The sequence below is a fragment of the Setaria italica genome, chromosome IX (genome assembly GCF_000263155.2).
Source record: "Setaria italica strain Yugu1 chromosome IX, Setaria_italica_v2.0, whole genome shotgun sequence".
NCBI classification, from domain to species: Eukaryota; Viridiplantae; Streptophyta; class Magnoliopsida; order Poales; family Poaceae; genus Setaria; species Setaria italica.
The window spans coordinates 14,147,697-14,165,120 of record NC_028458.1 but is presented as its reverse complement, the minus strand read 5'-3'; the positions used below and the strand labels follow the sequence as shown (position 1 = coordinate 14,165,120).

General features: G+C 45.8%; 3 protein-coding genes across 4 annotated transcripts; 1 reads left to right on the top strand and 2 right to left on the bottom strand.

The window, feature by feature from the left end:
• The first annotated feature begins 3,424 nt into the window (after nt 1-3,424).
• On the top strand, nt 3,425-5,496 carry LOC101785635 (leukocyte receptor cluster member 1). Its single transcript, XM_004982605.4, has 3 exons — nt 3,425-4,280; nt 4,384-4,449; nt 5,133-5,496. Exons 1-2 carry the CDS (start codon nt 3,541-3,543, stop codon nt 4,394-4,396), a joined length of 753 nt encoding a protein of 250 aa, XP_004982662.1. The 5' UTR covers nt 3,425-3,540; the 3' UTR covers nt 4,397-4,449; nt 5,133-5,496.
• A 1,475-nt stretch (nt 5,497-6,971) lies between these two features.
• Nucleotides 6,972-10,059, bottom strand: LOC101785233 (vesicle-associated protein 1-3). Of its 2 annotated transcripts, none has more exons than XM_012848783.2 (9): nt 9,898-10,059; nt 9,703-9,773; nt 9,493-9,574; nt 9,248-9,363; nt 8,967-9,164; nt 8,796-8,864; nt 8,667-8,708; nt 8,105-8,182; nt 6,972-7,366 (listed from the first exon to the last, which is right to left on the bottom strand). In XM_012848783.2, the coding sequence occupies exons 1-9, from the start codon at nt 9,950-9,952 to the stop codon at nt 7,232-7,234; spliced, it is 846 nt and encodes a 281-aa protein (XP_012704237.1). In that variant the 5' UTR covers nt 9,953-10,059; the 3' UTR covers nt 6,972-7,231. The 2 variants fall into 2 exon arrangements, with proteins under 2 accessions (XP_012704237.1, XP_004982661.1); XM_004982604.3 differs by having other exon boundaries at nt 6,972-7,339; nt 9,898-10,057.
• A 4,260-nt stretch (nt 10,060-14,319) lies between these two features.
• LOC101784837 lies at nt 14,320-15,175 on the bottom strand. The gene has a single exon (XM_004982603.4). It carries the CDS (start codon nt 14,894-14,896, stop codon nt 14,543-14,545), a length of 354 nt encoding a protein of 117 aa, XP_004982660.1. The 5' UTR covers nt 14,897-15,175; the 3' UTR covers nt 14,320-14,542.
• Nucleotides 15,176-17,424: the final 2,249 nt, after the last annotated feature.

Genomic DNA, 17,424 nt, shown 5'->3' with positions numbered 1-17,424 from the left:
CTGTCTAGTAGCTCATTCATTTGGTCAGTCACCTTTCTCGGAACATGTTGACACACTAACTCCGGTTCAAGGTTCTCCTATGCTGCAAAGAGATCCATATAGAATTTACTAACCATTTGCTCCAACTCTGTTTGTGCAGTCGCCGCTAACCCATCAGCACGCTTGAGAGCTCTTATACGATTAGTATGACCTCGTGCTCTCATTTTTGCATGAAAGAACTCAGTGTTACGATCTCCTTCTCGCAGCCACTGAATTCACGATCTTTTCTTCTCCATAGTTTCCTCCCTCACCAACATTTTTGATAGCTACCGCATTAAGGATTTCTCCTTTACTGTCGGGCCCGATATAGAGTGTGGCTGCACTCTTTCTCTAGCTCTACCCGCAGCCGCTTGATATTCTTTTTAACAGATCCGAACACATCTCTGTCCCAACCTTTCAAAGCAACTTGTAACGAGGACAGTGTTGAGGAGAATCCCAATAAGTCGCATCTTCCTTCTCCCCGATCCCATGCCTGGCGAACAAAGGCCTCATACTGATCATGGCGCTGCCACATGTTCTCATTCCTGAACAGTTTTGAGGACCTACGCCCAACCTCATTCTCCAAGGCTTCCCGAGGATTAGCTTGTACCTCGATGATAAGTGCACAGTGGTCCGACTTTGATAGCTGCACATGCTGGACTGCCGTGTCACCAAACACATCAAGGAAGCGTCCATCTCCCAAAGCTCGATCTAGTCACACTTTCACATTGCGACTCCCTTACTGCTTGTTGTCCCAGGTGTACGGTAATCCCGTGTAGCCCAGATCAACAAATCCACAGTCCGCCACCATTTCTTGAAAGCCTGCCATTTGCCATTGCTCCCTTTCAGTGCTTCCAAAATGTTCCTGCTCACATAACACTTCATTGAAGTCCCCGGCGCACAACCAGGGCACATCAAGTTGTGCCCGCAAGAACCTCAGCAAGTACCACCTATCCTTTCGCAATTCCCTTCGCGGCTCACCATAGAACCCTGTGAATCTCCATTGATGTTCACCAAAGGCTCCGCCCGTTACAAGCACGTCAAAGTGAGATTTGGATTGATTCTGCAGCTCAACCATTACATCATTCCGCCAAAATAACGCCACCCCTCCACTTTGCCCAACAGACCCCACCGCTTGGCCATTTGGGAAACCCGGCCGATGCTTAAGTCCTAGGGCTCTATCCTTCTCCAAACGTGTCTCCATTAAGAAGAAAATTGCGAGCTTGTGTAGCTCCATTAAGCTCCTAAACTGCCTCGGGCTGCCCGCAGCCCCGGTAGTTCACATTTAACATATTCATTGTGCTCGGCGGGTGCTGTCACGCAAATTCGCCGATCTCGCAGTTTGGTTTTTCTCCGACATCTTCTACTTTTTGAGCCGTTCCTCCAATGAACCTTCATTGTTGTCTACCGAGCCCGCTAAATGATTGACCCAAGCACTCACCAGGCCTATGGGCACAATAGCCGATGAGACGACCGGCTCCTGGTTTAAATCCGGGGTCGTAGAAGAATTCAGCCCCGAACCCTTGGCCTTCCTCTTCCTTGTAGGGAGCCTTTTATCCCCCACGGTATTTCCCTTGTGAGGTGCAGCATCAGGTGTCCTCAATAGAGATGTGATCCCATCCTCGTTCTCCCGACCCCCATCCCTTCTAGGTGACGACTCGCGCTTACTATACCCAGGGCGCTCCCTTTCAGGTGACACCACTTGCTTATTTTTTCCAGGACGTTGTTGCTGCGTGCATTCCTCCGATCTACCATCCGGTGTACGCACATGGTGAGAGCTCGAAGATAACCCACTCCCAAAAGATTGAGCCGCAGCATCGGTAAAGCTTTGCAGTTTTTTCTTCCTATCATCCGGCGCCCCGAGTGGTATGTTAGTTTGATAGGGTAGCTTGCCTTCCTTATCTCTTGATGCCGGCGAAGGGCACTCAAGGGTCGCGTGTCCGATCACACCGCCGGAGAAACAAAAGAAAGGGAGTTTTTCATACTGTGCATCAAACCATTTAGGTTCTTCGTGCTTACTCGTTCTCAACAACACTCCCCTTCTGATTGGCTTGTTCAACTAAATGGAAATTCTTGCACGCAAGAAAGCCCCACTCATTTTTCCATCTCCATTCACATCCATCTTCCTTACCTCACCAAGCAAGTTCATGGCTCGGCTACCCCTGCTTTGATTCATCCAGCCCAGCAGTAACATAAGGATTCTTGCCTAGATCTCCATTCGATCAAAGCATATCTCTGCTGCACACAAATGTTCATCATACGTCTGCATCAGGACCGAATATTTTCCCACAATCCAAGGCAAGCCCGCGAGAGCTCTATCCCTGTCAGTCTTGTAGCCAAACTCGACCATAAAAGGATTGTCTCCCATCACACCAATTGACCTTAACTTCAGGCCATACGGGTTACCCCGTGCTGGTTTCATCGCCGCCAGGATCGTGTTCGCGTGCAGTTATATTGGTGAAAGTACCTTCCCGACCAATGCTAACTCCACCACTGCATCATTCCCTCTATCCTCCTCATCGCTAAAATCCGCAACAATCCCTTCTTCAACCGTCAGGTTAAGATTCTTCATCATGTCAGCAACACTAGGGTCTAGGGCCTCACCATGCCAAGGCCTGGATCCATCCCCTCTTCCTTCATATCCTCCGATCGACGCCATGTAAATCACAGCAAGACTCAGGTATGCAAAGTGCCGCAATCGAACTATGCGAGTGCGCACAAAAAACGATAACACAATCCAGATCGTAAGCGACACGCTAGAACCCAGGGGAATTAGGGTTAGATGAAGTGGTCGACGACGTCAGGATGGCTAACCGTCGATTTGCGAGTGGCCGTCGACAACTGAGTCGTTGCCGGCGTGGCAGGGATGCCGCGGCCGGAGTGGCCAGCAGCGCAGCGGCCTAGATCTCGCCGGAGAAGGCAAGCCTAGGAGGGGATCGTGATCGTCTCGTCAATCGCCTCCGCGTTTCTCGTTCAGTTCCGTGTCGAACCTGAACGGACACGAGCGATCGGCTAGCCGGCAGAGTCGAGAGAGGCCGCATAGTCCATAGATACGTGCGTGAGGCTGCTCGTGGGGCCGAGCCTGCCTCAGTAACCGACACGAGGCGCGTACCCGCGTAGGAAAACATAGCGCTTGTTTACTTCCCATTAAAACTCCCAACTCTGATACTATGCAAAAAGAAGATTCTCCATCACATCAAACTTGCAGTACATGCATGGAGTACTAAATGTAGACGAAATCAAAAACTAATTGCACAGTTTTGTTGTACTTTGCGAGACGAATCTTTTGAGCCTAATTAGTCAATATTTGGACAATAATTCACAAATACAAACGAAACGCTACAGTGTCGTATTTATGGCAAAATGTCAATTTGGCACCTCCCAACTTTCCAAGTAAACAAGGGCATAGTAGATACCAGAGGGGGCAAAACGCAATCTTCTCGTCATCCCACCATCCTGGTCGCCGAGCCTCCGACCGGCGGCGCGGAGTAGCCGCCGAACCACCGGTCCCCGCGGGCAGCCATGGGCGGGCACGGCGGGCTGAACATCCTCCCGCAGAAGCGGTGGAACGTCTACAACTTCGACAACCGCGAGAAGGTCCGCAACGACGAGGCCGCCGCCGCCCGCGAGGAGCAGCTCCAGCGCGAGGCCGAGCGCCGCCGCGAGTCGGACCTCCGCCTCGCCGCGCTCCGCCGCAACCGCGGCCTCGTCCAGGAGGAGCCGCCCTCCGCCGCTCCCCCTCCTGCCGACGGCGCCGCCGGGGGTGCCGCGGCGGAGGATCCGGCGGACGCCCTTCCGTCCCCGGCCTCCGACGGAGACCACATTAACCTCTTCTCGGGGAGATCCGGCGCAGCAGCCGACTTCGCCGCGCTCGCCTCGGCCAGCGGCGGGAGGGGCGCCGCGCGTGAGCGGGACCCCGACGCCAACCCTAACCAGAAGAACCCTAAGAAGCGGAAGAAGGAAGAGGAGGTCAGGGCGGTGGGGCCCGACGAGGAGAAGTACAGGCTGGGCTACGGCCTCGCCGGCAAGGGTGTGGCGATTCCCTGGTACATGTCGAACCCTGCGGCGGCGGCGGCGAAGGAGGGGAGGGCCAGAGATGCAGGGGAAGGGAGCGGGGGTAAGAGGAGTGGAGGGAAGAAGACCATTGAGGAGCTGAGGGAGGAGAGGAAGAAGAGGGAGGCCAAGGAGAAGGAGCGCGAGCGTGCCGTGCTGGTTGCTGCGGGGAGGAAGGAGAGGCAGTCTGATCGGGGGCGCCAGTCAAGGTAGCGTCATGGTGGAAGATATGTTCTGATGATTTAAGTTAGCATTTTGGCTTTGTTTGTATGAATGTGTGATGATGAGTGTTTTGGTGTTCCTTCAATGCAGATGGGCTCGGTGATATGAGGATTTTCATGGTATAATGTGCAGGATTGCAAAGGATGTTTGTTGAAGGTAAAGTATTGCAGTGCCGGATTAGTTTTGACCTGGAACTATCTTTGTTGTTGTGCAATACCCAATGCTGTTCAAATTTTAATGACAACATAGATGGCTGATTGATCATGACTTCAGCATGTTCTTGGTTCTTCTGATTCAGAAATGAGTGTATAAAGATGCATTCGTCACATGTGTACTCTGGATTGCTTATTTTCTTTAATCATGTGGCTTTGTTCAAACATGAGCATACTTTTGACTTCATATTATTTGTTTTTTTTCTACTGCTCTTGGCAACCCCTGATCATGCCAGATGATGTTCCTGAAAAGTTGTGCTTTCTATTTGCTTCCTCCTTTTTGTATGTGCTAGTTTGCTCCCGACATAGAGTCCATCCGATTTTCATTGTGATGATTATAACCAACAATATTTTGAAAGTGTTCTTTTAGGAAGATGCTATATGGTCCAGATTCTAGAATGCATATTGGTTCATGATATTGCTGAAAAGTAGACATTGGTCCGGATTCTAGAACGCATATTGGTTCATGATATTGCTGAAAAGTAGACATTGTTATTGGTAGCAGATTGTGAACACTGAACAGTATTTTCTAATTATCAGTTAAAATAGATTGTGAACACATATTTTAGTTGCTTCTTTAAAAAAAAGAATTGACTTAATCTTGTCCTTGATCTTTCTCTTATGCAGGATAATTCATGTAACTGGAGATGGCCTGAATACCTTATCAAGTATATGCAGATGATTGCACCTGGCAGCAAGAATTACACTGTTCATTTGCCAAGGAAAGGATACCTGTGAGCAGGTCAAGAACATCTTTATCAGTAACAGCATGATTGTATTCTTTGTTAGAAATCATCGAATCAATTTTTATGGGATTTTATTTTGTAAAGTACTCTGGGTAATGTACTGAGAGTGCAGTGAAGCTAGCAGCTCATGTAACAGTAGCGCTGTTTTTTCTTGTAAAGCTATTTACATTTTCCTGATGTACAGACTTGGTTTGCAATTTTTATCTGAAATTTCATCAATGTCAGATGACTTAACCTTAAGAGCATCCTAAAACATTTCTGCAAGATGTGTTGCATCCTACATTCCTACTTCCATGATTGTTTTTTCTGCACAGTTAACCACTGAGTTCATGATGTGCCAGGCCCGCATCAGGGTTAAGACTGAAGAGGACAATAGACAATAGGTAGAAGCTACTAATTCCATTCGAAATATGATTCTACCAATTTGAGTAGACCAGCATATAGCATTATTCGGATAAAGTTAACTAGTTTTTTAGCGGCATGGTCATATTCAAGTTGACGACCAAAATCCATGTTCTGATTGAACAACGAGTGTATGAAGATGGATTTCCAGAGGTGTACTTTTGATTGCTTTTGCTTTGATCCTGTCTGCTTGTGCAAACATTAGTATATTTCTGATTTAACTGTAGCTCTGCTTATTACTCTGCTTCTCTTGACTATCCCGAATCATGTTGGGTGGTGTTTCCGTAAAGCTTCTTGTTAGGCTTTCCATTTGCTTCATTAATATGTGTGCTGTTTTGTGCTAGTTTTCTCTCTTGTCATGTTGAAGCCATCAGAAATTTGTTGCTGAGGTAACTGACAACATTCTTGAAGTATTTGTTTTAGGAAGGTGATAGTCTCTACATTCCATGGTATGCATTGGTTCATGGTTTTGCTGAAAATAGTCGTATTGCTAATGATGGCAGAATGTGAGCAATGTTTTCTTACTCGTAATTGAACAATTATATTTTGAGTGGGAGTGACTTGGTTCTGTATTGTGGTTCAGAAATAATGAAATATTAAGCATCTTGTGCGTACAACAGCATGCTATCTGTTGGTAATTGGTGTTAGAAGTGTTTTTTTTTTCCTGTTGGAAGGCTTGCTTCTATTTGAATCATCTGTTACACTATTTAGCAATGTTTGTCCATCTACTCTATATTGGCTTGTTTGTACGACTAACCTCTCTCTTCCTTACAAAAGGAAGCTATCCTGAGACTAGCTTAATAAGTTATTATCCAAGTAGACAGTACATGATGCATGTGGCATGGTGCCTTGGACAGCTTATAAGTAGCTCAAGAACATCCACATCAGTCATCAGTAGCAATAAGATTGTTCATGCTTTGTTAGAAAACAATTTATGTGAGGAATCTTCATTGTAGACTGCAAAAGCATGTTGTCCAATGTACACATATTGTCATAAGTTTCCTGGTGTACAGACTTTGCTTGCGTAACTCTAGCTCTTATCAGTGTCAAATATCTGCAACTTGTTGAGTGTTTTCTACATATCTATTACGTGCATCCTAAAAGTAAGTAATGTATGCTGTGTTCCAGTGGCATGCAGCCAAGAACCGCATCATGGTCAAAAGTCAAGACTGAAGTAGAATCATGGATCATTTCCCCAGGCGACTGATAAATCTTACAGGTAAGCTGCTGCTTTTTTATCATGACTAATTCGAGTGGACCAGCATATGGCGCTATTCGGACAACACTCACTTATCAACAACATGGTCACAATCAAAAGTGAATGCAATCAATGTACAACTTAGTTAGGTGATAAATTGAAGGGGATAGATACAGAAATCAAACACCATAAGAGCAATCACTTTCCAGTGATTAGTTAAAATACATTATGGATCGAACTAGATGCCATTACACAACCCACTTGACGCTCGCGCTGTTGCGCGGCTCGCTAGCATTGGCAGCTGGCTCACGAATCTAAGAATCACACTATATGTCACCTTTTATTTACCGTACCGAGTACTTGATTAGACTATGAAATTCTCATTTCTTTACAAGATGACCCAGAATGACGCACAGGACCCCGAGAGCTAGTAAGAGAACCAGCGAGAAGCTGCCTTGCTGTTTACTGGCTTCGCGCCTTACAAGTTCCTGCATGTCACAATGACAGACAACCATCTTCAAGCGAGTTAAACAAAATTTATCATAGTTACAGATATCAGACATCAGAATTCAGTATAATATTTCTTCCAGAGAAAATCTTAAACAAATTTACAACCTATTAGGGTGAGAGGCTTCTTATTGTTATGAAGTCTGATCTGAAAATCTAGACACCATTAGCTCCTTAGCATAAAAAATTTGTTTTGATTACCAAAAATTAGTTGTAATTCATCTCGTCCATTACTACATGAATATTCACAAGTTAGTTTGATTCAAGTTTGTTTTAGATAGAACTCCAATTTTCAGTTCATAATCTTGAAAAGCAAAATACTTAGGTTTCCACATTGGATATCTGAGACCCTAACAAGTGCCCGATTCATATTAACAATTCCAATGGTTAACAGTTTAGAATGGTTCCTTGACTGTGTCAAGTCCAAATATATGCTCCTTTAGCCAGTGATAATTTACATATTGATACACATGGGTGTCGCTCAAAGAATACTGACCAAGAGAAGATTAGTTGAAGACACTAAAGTAAACTAATGTTTGTATACAGCTGCAGCTATGCAACTTGAAGCCCTTTCAAAGAGACCTCCTAGGAGAATGCCTATGTTTAGAGGTTCAACATGTATTTGTACATGATATTCATCTTTCATTATATCAAAAAGAGAGCGTTGTTTTCAGGCACATCAGCATACTACTTAAGGTGCCAATGGCAACCCATGAAAAAGCACATGATTTCAACCAAATACTCACCAATTCATCTCGAAGCTTTCTATTTTGCTCAAGTGCAGAATTCTTTTCTTCGGTCAGTTTTGCAATTATAGCTGACAGCTGGAATGAGAGAAACAAGAGTGTATTCAGATCAGAAACAGCAAAATACTCGAAGCACAAGTTAAACTAAAAGATCACCAATATTAACTATATGATTTGTATTGAATTAGAAAGATAGTGAAACACAATGAAAATAAAATGGCATTAAGCTTTCAGTAAACAACCCTAATTGTAGTCAAGCAAAGTAACTAGGGTAGCAAGAGAAATGTTGCTAAGTGGCTATCTATGTGCAATGACAAACTTGAATGTAGATGATTCCAATAGAAATCAACTGAAACAGAATTCATAAAGCATAGTTCACAAGAGCTATTACATCCCCCATTGTTTCTGAGCAATAAATTCAAAGAATGAATAAATAGGGTCAGTAAGGGACATAAGGGTTTCTCCTTTTTAACCTCCCATGTTGTCAAACGAGCATTCAACATTTCTACTTGGACATAAAAAACCTTCAGTGTTCCACAGTCCACACAGAATTCAGGCTCACCTGATGGGATTGTTCAGCACGTCCTGCATATGTTTTTGTTTCCTAGTGTTGAGACAGACACAAACGATATTTTAATAATCATGGCACAAGATATAAGTGTAGAACAAAGAATATGCACATATCACGTACCAGAGCAGGTGTTGCAGCCTTCAGGAACTCCTCACTCTTCACAATTCGCCCAACAGGTGATCCTACCTCCTGAAAAGATATTAGGAAACTCATAAGTTCATTTTCTTAGAAACTTGCAGCTATAAAAACATCGGACAGAAAAAGAACATTCAGGACACATGATATCCCCACCTCAGCTGATCTCAAAGACGCAGAGCCACTCGACAGCTCTGAAGTACTCCTTCCATTATCCACAATCTGCTGCATAGGCATTAAAACTCTCTCTAAACCATCGTGTTCCTCTGCAATCTCTGATTGTGGTTCAGGTGGCATCACATAAGCAACCTTCAACTTCACCTCCTCAACCACATTACCCACTTCTTTCACGAACTAAGAAGCAAGCACCAAACTACAGATTCAGTACCAAACTGATAGACATAAATCAAACTAAAAAGAATACATCCTAGTACTACCATTTGCGAGGTTATGTACTTGGCTAACAAGCCATCACTGACGACCACGCTCTGCACCAAGAATTTATCCTTGCACTGCAAATCCGGAGGCACCACCTTCTGCGCTTGCATCGTAACTGCAGGAGCACAGAATGCATACAAATTTTAAAATATTGAAAGTTCCTTAGCCAAGCTTACAAAAGATAATGCTCCCAAATTGAGCCGTTTCTTGAACTGTGGCCAGTCCAGTAACAACAACACGTTACCTACAACTGTGCAGGAGGATCGTGGGGGCACCACGCCATTGTTGGGACGCACGCAATACTTCCTGGGGCTCGTCGTCTTGACCTACTACCCACACACATCACAAGGGCGCCAAGAAAAGCATAAGAGAATAAAGAATTCCTCATCAAGCCACCCGCAATTCCACAGAGAAATTCCCTAGGGTCTACACCGCAAATCAACTGGTGAACCACCTTAAAGGCGACGGTACGGTCGGTCCTGTTGGTGAGCCGCAGGGGGCAGGAGATCTGCTTGTCGAGCACGACTGCGCACCACAAGAAAATCGCGAAAGAATCAGCTGAAAAATTCAGGGAGAGAAGTCGGGAAGAATCTGAGACGAGAGAAGGGCGGCGAGGGAGGGCTGGACCCGCTAGGGGCAGGGAGCTTACACGGGAACTGGAGCTCCGGCGGGTCGACGTCGAGGAGGTCGCAGGAGGCGGCCATGGCTGCTGCTGCTGCTGCTGCTGCTGTCGCGGGAGTTGGGGGAGAACGGAGAGGAAGTGGTGGGAAAGGGGGACTCTCGAGGCCAGGCACTGGGGCCGTAGTTTCGCTTTTGTTTTTGGCTGCAAAATTTTCTTGGAAGTTTTGTTTAGTTTGGTTTGGACTTTTTTTGTGTGTGAAAAGATGGATTCGTCTTGATAGTGATGTTTCTTATCTGCCTACGGAGATATTGCCAGTTGAATTCAGATTCTATTTTTTTTAATAACTAATTAAATTCGTGATCCTTATGCAAAGCTTTTTCTTAAATAAGACAATATAAGGTGGGCAGATGGTTTTACTAGTAGAGAACTGTTCTTAAATAAAAACAAGTGGAATGAAATTTCTTTACTGTGAACAAGGCCTTACTCAACCTGTCTGTATTTTAATACTACCTCAAATGTACAAATTCAAAAGTTTGTTTTAAGAGGGACCGCAATTCTTACTTCTACTTTTATAAGTTTTTTTCTTAATACTATTTTTCCCTCAATATACGATGTACGACTCAAAATTTGGGGACCAAGGCCTTGTTTGAGTTATATCTACAGTAGCCTATGTGCTAAATCAATTGAAAAACTTTCATTTGTGTAAATGATGAATCATTACCAAATATCATCGCCAAGCAAAAGCTAACTACTGCAACTATTTGAAATTATAGGGCTCATTTCTTTCATTAGGGCAGGCATTGGACCAGCAATTACTCTATTAATACATAATTTTTTGTAACACAAAATTGAGGTGCTGTTAAATTTGTTTTCGAAGATATTTCCTTATGATTACAATTTTGTACCTATAAATGAAATATCGATAGCATCATTGTCAGTCAAAGTCTTTGTCCTAATGAAATGAAGTGAAACGAAATACACCTTTTAAAAAAATTGTGGAGTAGATAAATAAGCAATATGCAAGGTTTTATTATTGGAATAAAATTACATAGCACCATTATTTGTTTTATATGATATTCTCACTTCATAAGAGAAGTCTTTTTTTTTTTAGTTTCCTGGGCTCTCTTCCAAGTTCCATGTGTTCCACTTCAGTTTGACTTATATATACGTGAAGTTTCTCTGTTGGGACATGTCAATGTTCAATAGTTACTGTAGATGGTACAAGTTAGCGGTTGCTTCGATGGTGTGATCATGAAAGATGCTTTAGGCAACTTTCAGAATTCTGCATTGAGTGGTCTATCTTTGTCACCTACCAAACATACTTCGGTATTTCAGCGGGGCCATATCGTGCATCAACTTGTAGAACTGACACCCTTAAACAAGAGCTTATTTTAAATGTGCCTGACTTCACTTTGACAAATACTGGTTTAAATCTTTTGCTTCTAAATGTAGTACTTTCCAAAATGCAGGTTATTTTGACTTTTCTAAATACATAGACTTTGTTATGTATTTAGGCATAACCCTATACTTAGGTGCATAACAACATCTATGTATCTACAGAAGTCAAAACAACCTACATTTTGAAACGGAGGGAGTACCTAATTAATTTAGTTAATTTTTCTCCTTGAAATCGATCGTGTAACTAGAATATATAATATATGGTGGTTTCATATATTGCGTAATTCTTTTTATCTGCTCCGTTCATTTAGCATGCATATTTGCACCAACCATGGTTAGAGCAGCTATGCCGTATGGTCATGGCTTCACGGAGAAGCATATGTCTTATATTTTAGACAGGAGAAGGTACCCACAGGCCACAAGCCTAAAATATGGAATACCGGACCATGCGGGCACGGACTCTTGTCTCAATCAAGACAAGGAAAGAAAGGACACGCCCATGAAACACGTGCTATATCTTTACACTGGAAAAAAAAAACTCGGATAGTGATCATTTACCATATTACTCAAGTGCTAGTAATACACTGCTAGTGCAGCCCATTGCCTTCTCTGTTTCCCATGATGACACTGCAAATGTATGATCCCAATTCCCAAGTCGAATGTAGAATAAAAGCCTAGCTTTCACTCATCAGCAAAATCCAGGGCATATGGTCTCGTTGTTGCACAGTCATTTTCGTCCAAGCTGGCATCGCATTTCACAATAAATACAAAGGTGTTCATACGTCGTCTCAGGAGTGAGAGAGAAGAAAACCGGGTGTTCAACTGTTCATACACGAGAAATCATGTATCTTGATCTAGGTGCAGATGGATTTGTCAAAGGATATGTGGGTCAAGCGATTTCCTTCAAACAAACCCTCACTGTGGCTGTAGACATCGAGGATGATCGAGGCCGGACAATGTTCCTTAATTAAAGAAAAAGGACAATGTTCCTTAATTAAAAAAAGAACCCTCGCTCTAATCCCACATGCATGTTCTTTGGATGTTGCCTCGCAGTCACGTTTTGGTACTAACGTATTGTCAATTTCATCATTGATTATTCGGCCAAAATATTGTGGGCCAACTAAAAAACAACAATTAGGAGGGCAGAGGCGGCCCATCACTGGCCCGAGTGACCTGAATCCTATAGCCCATCCAGTCCAACAATTAGGCAAAGCAGACCAAATTTATTTTTCTTCACATGGATGACTGGACAGCCCAATAAAAAAGAAAATTCTCTAATTTTGATTTCTTAAAAATAGAATTTCTAGTGCATCAACATCAAAAAATTTATTTCGAGACCGACCAATGTATTAGTATGTGTTTGGTTTGAGGACAAGATAAGAATTGGTGTCGGCATGACTTGAAATGGATCTTATGTGTACTTCCAACTTTCCCCGTCCTAATCTCCGGTGGCAGCTCATGTTTTGGACCCCAAGTGTTAGGATGAACTTGCATAGTTGCATTATTCGCGCTCCAAATCATTTGCAACCAAGTCTCAGTTCATGCATTGATATCTTGCCACTACATCGTGTGTTTAGGGCCTTAGGCATATCAACGCTACTAGCACTAGATTGACCACCAAATCTAACGCCACCGCGACCACGATTCTGTTCTGTCATTGCTGCCGCCGCGCTGGCCCCTTGCATTCAAACGGCTGCTGCTTCAGGAGCACTGCACCGGGCCGCCCGAAGGGAAGGGGGTGGCCCGGAAGACGCGTGCGCGCCGACCCCGATGGATGCATTGAACGGCCGGCGAGCATTGAACGAGCGGCGCCGTGTCCCCGGGCGCGCATGATCTGATCGATTTCTGTTGCTGGGCACGGCCTGGGGGGCCAGCAGACTGCAGAGCGGTAGTGTTGTGGTAGTAGAACGCAACAGTGGTGGGCGTTGAGTGGGTTGTTCAGGCGGATTGGCATACACGCCGAGCTACGCTGCAGTTGTTTAGGAGGAAGTACAAGTGTACAACTGCTGCTGGCCCAGAAAATGTGTGATTGGGAATGGCTGGGTTACAACTTACAAGTTCAGTTTGGACTTCGGAGCAGCAGAGCAATCACTAGTCTCAAGTTTGTTTTGGTCATGCGTGCACTTCTTGACGGCCTAGTGGTAACCTTGGAATGGTGTTTTGGTGAAGAGGTTGGGAAAGTTTGGTGAAAGAGGGTCAACAATGCGAAAGAGCATCTCAGCAAAGTATTTCACCAAAAGTGTAACAAAGAGAAGCATTTTTCTTTGCTCTGATTTTGGCGGAACTGTAGCAAAGAAAGTTTCACGCTACTAAATGACCTAGAAACATTAAGTGTGGCCGCATGTACAATGATGAGTGATGGGCCAACTGAACAACAAATTCTGCATTCGTTCATTCGTCATTGAACAACCAGTCAGAGATCACACGGGCAGGTTGGTCCGGAGCAAATTAAATTTTGTTGCAGATTTCCCCAAGACATAATGGCGGCCAGGTAATTAACATGATGCCAAGGATTTTTCAAAGAGTTCACCAAACTTGATGTTGCTGCTGATGTTTTCCACCCCTACATCCCACCTCATCTCAATAGGTATACCCGATAAGAAGGCAGGTATGGGAATATATCTTTACCCGCGGGTGTACTAATGGGCAACATCATCTACCCATCGAGTAGGCGGGTGCGGGTACAAGTACATACTACCCATACCCACATACCCGTGGGTAAAATATACCCGACTATAATATGTGATAAACTTATAAACTTCCACATTGTTAGTGAAGGGTGACTTAGTATTATTAACAAACTAATAATTTTATGATTTATCATACTATTAATTGGTTAAGAATTGTCAATTATCTTTTTTATTTACTCAAATTTGTTGGCGTATGCACTTTCTCATGTGTTATATTTACGATTCTAATAATTTATATCGGGTATGCTATCGGGCACGGGTTACCTGATGGGTAAAAAAAACCCACACGGGTGCGGGTATGGGCAAGAACTTATACCCGCATGCGGGTGCGGGTATGAGTTTTTTACGGGTAGAAGCAGAGTTCACAGGTGCGGGTATGGAATATCACTGCTCAGCGGATATGTACCTGTTGCCATCTCTCTACACGACACGCACAAACACCAGAGATCAGCGAACTGACAAGCCTGAAACAGCTGCTAAACTACATCAACAACCCTCCCTCCCTCTCTTCTTTACAAGTCCCTCAAACATCTGCTACTACTACATCTATCTTTTTTCTTTGCGAGAGTTACTTCATCTGTCCATTAGAACGCTCCTAAGCTTTCCTGCTTCTCTCCTTCTCCCACACCGCCGCCGCCGCCGCTGCTGCTCTTCTCCCTGGTGACCCTGATGTAGCAGAACACGACGATGATGACAGCAGCCGCGAACCCCGCGAGGATCACCTCCCCGCCGGCCTCAGAACGGTCGGGCCTGCCGCCTGCCCCTGCCCGCGCAGCATCGTCCCCCGGTCCCTCCGCCACGGCGCCCGGCGAGGCCGGCGGCTCGGCGATTCCCAGCAGCGGCCTGGCCACGGCACCATTGCAGTGAAGCACAGCGCCAAGAACCACCACCAGGAGAAGCAGCCTTGCCAATGGCAGTAGGCTGCAGCGGCCAGCCATTGCACTGCTGCAAGCTGCTTGCAGCTCTCTTTTTCTCGCTCTGAGCTTTGCGGCAGAGTCCAGAGTTAAGCGGCAAATGCGAGGAGGCTATAGAGGGGGAGGGGTGTGTCCGTGTATATATGGCCTGTGGGCCGCGAGGTGAGCTGAGGGAGTGAGGTGGAAGCGGGAGGAAGCAAGGGGGACCGTGGTCTTGTGCCTGGCTGGCACATGAGGATCGAGGCCGAGCTGAGGGAGGGAGATGCGAGATGGTGAGCTGGGTCTCCTTGGAATGCTGGTTTGGTTTGGTTGAAGGGAGCGGGGAGGAGGTCGGTATCGGGGGAGATTGTCTCGGGGAGGGCTGGACCCGGACGCTGTCCCCTCCGCCTGATTGGGGTAGGGAGCATGGGCATAGATGTAGTGTGATATCTTTACCTCGGTTGGATGTGTTGTAACTACTACTGGGATAAGCTATACGCTGGCAGTTGAGCTTGGTGTCTTGGTGAGTAGTAGCAGTGAGAACTCTGTGTGATTGCAGTTAAAGTATATATTTACAAAACGCACCGAAGTGTGCTAGCAGAATCAAAACTCTTTCCACCCTACCAACAACCCACCGATGTGTGAGGATGCCGTCATGCCGAGGAGAATGTTTGTTCCAATATAATTGACGTCATGTCAAACAGCACTAAATAAAACCTAGTGCTGCTCATCCGATCCATCTCTAACCCACTGAAACTAGGAAGTGTTTGGATACCAGGTGCTAAATTTTAACACGTGTCACGTTGGAGGTTCAGATCCTAATTAGGAGGACTAAACATGAGCTAATTATAAAACTAATTGCAGAACCCCTAGACTAATTCGTGAGACGAATCTATTAAAGCTAATTAATCCATCGTTAGCAAATGGTTACTGTAGCACCACATTGTCAAATCATGGATTAATTAGGCTTAATAGATTTGTCTCGCGAATTAGACTCTACCTGTGCAATTAGTTTTGTAATTAGGCTATATTTAATACTCCTAATTAGTATCCAAACATCCGATATGACATGTAAACATCCGATATAACATGTGCTAAACTTTAGCACGCGAGAGCCCGACACCCCTAAACAAAGCCCAAGCTCGCATGCCGCATCAGTGAGAAACGATATGATCCGTCCGGGGAAGGTTCATACGGGCCGAGCTTGATGCTGCACACATACCATACCGGAGCAGCGGAGCAGCCGTTGTCCCGTTGCAGCTAGCAGGTGCTGCACCTGCAGGGCTGCTGCATGCGGTGCAGCCACCAGCACATCACTGCTTCCCCGGGGCGTGGGGCCCGCATTTGACCGGCGTCAGCGTCAGAGAGCGGCCGCGTCTTAATTTATTTCCCGGCGGCCGGCGCGGCGGGAGGGAGGACGCCGTGCTGTGCCGTAGCTGGCTCCTGGGAGCTGACTGAGCTCGCACCTCTCGCAGGTCGGGAGCGAGGAGCGCTGAAGCAGCCACGCACGCCGGCCCGGACAGAAGACGCGTTCTGGAATCCGGGCGTCTCACTCTCACCGTGCGCCCCCGCATTGCGACAGTACATAGCAGCCGGCGTGATTTGGTTTCTGAGCTATGTACGGTTGGGCCAGGCAACCTGGCCGAGAGCGTGGCCACCAGCACGTGCACACGATGATTTGCTTGCATTGCTTCCTCTTCCTCCTCGGGGGCAAGGTGGTGGTGATTTTTAGCTGCTCACAGGTTGCCTGTGTAGCGTAGTGGGCTGGATTACATGGGTGGGTACTGGGCTCTTGTGTTTGGAAGGCTGCATACCGTTTGTGTTTGAATGTTTGATTACCATGCCACAGATCGGTGAGGTTTTACGCAACGTTGGGCATTTCTCCGGCTGGCAGAGTACAAAGCTCCAGTTTGAGCATACAATTTGTTGTTACGCCAAGTAATATATCACCAAAGCCGTTAATATCAAGTACAGAGGCAGAATTGTCACATAGTATAGGATTGCAAACGATACATCACGTGATTCACCAGGGGCTGGTTCTACACTTAACCCAAGCTCACCAGCAGCAGCAGCTTTACACCATGATTCATGACAGAACTAGTAGTTTCCCACCATGATGATTTTGCACAGCAAGATGATAATTACAAAGAACTGGACAACAATAACAATATCCTTCCAAAGCACCGGGACGAGCAAGATCAAGCCATGCAAATAGGAAACGAGATCAAAGCACCAAAGATACATCAGTGGAGGCGTGGAGCAAGCAGAGCACGGATCCAAGACTATAATGCAAACCTGAGAAAGAAAAGTTGGAGTAGAGAGGAGAGGGACGATCTTGCCTCACCTGGGCGCGCGAGAGAGAGCAGCAATGGAGCCGAGGGGGTGAGAGACCGGCAGCGGTGAGATTTATGAGGGGGGAGGGGGCGCGCGGAACGGGGCCGGGGTACAGTGTCAGTATAGCCGGGAGCGGGCCCGGACGCCACGACCCTCTCCAAGCTCCGCGCGAAGTGCCCTTGGGTTTGTCGCCGTCTCGCCGATGCATTGAAGGGTTGCCAGGGTACGGGGGCAATCGG

Bases quoted from the DNA above. Each gene is read 5' to 3' on its own strand.
- LOC101785635 (XM_004982605.4), top strand. From the start codon at position 3,541: ATGGGCGGGCACGGCGGGCTGAACATCCTCCCGCAGAAGCGGTGGAAC.
- LOC101785233 (XM_012848783.2), bottom strand. From the start codon at position 9,952: ATGGCCGCCTCCTGCGACCTCCTCGACGTCGACCCGCCGGAGCTCCAG. The intron at 9,364-9,492 runs GTAACGTGTTGT...GTGCTCCTGCAG, and splicing joins ATCCTCCTGCACAGTTGTAG to TTACGATGCAAGCGCAGAAG. The intron at 8,709-8,795 runs GTACGTGATATG...TCTCAACACTAG, and splicing joins AGGCTGCAACACCTGCTCTG to GAAACAAAAACATATGCAGG.
- LOC101784837 (XM_004982603.4), bottom strand. From the start codon at position 14,896: ATGGCTGGCCGCTGCAGCCTACTGCCATTGGCAAGGCTGCTTCTCCTG.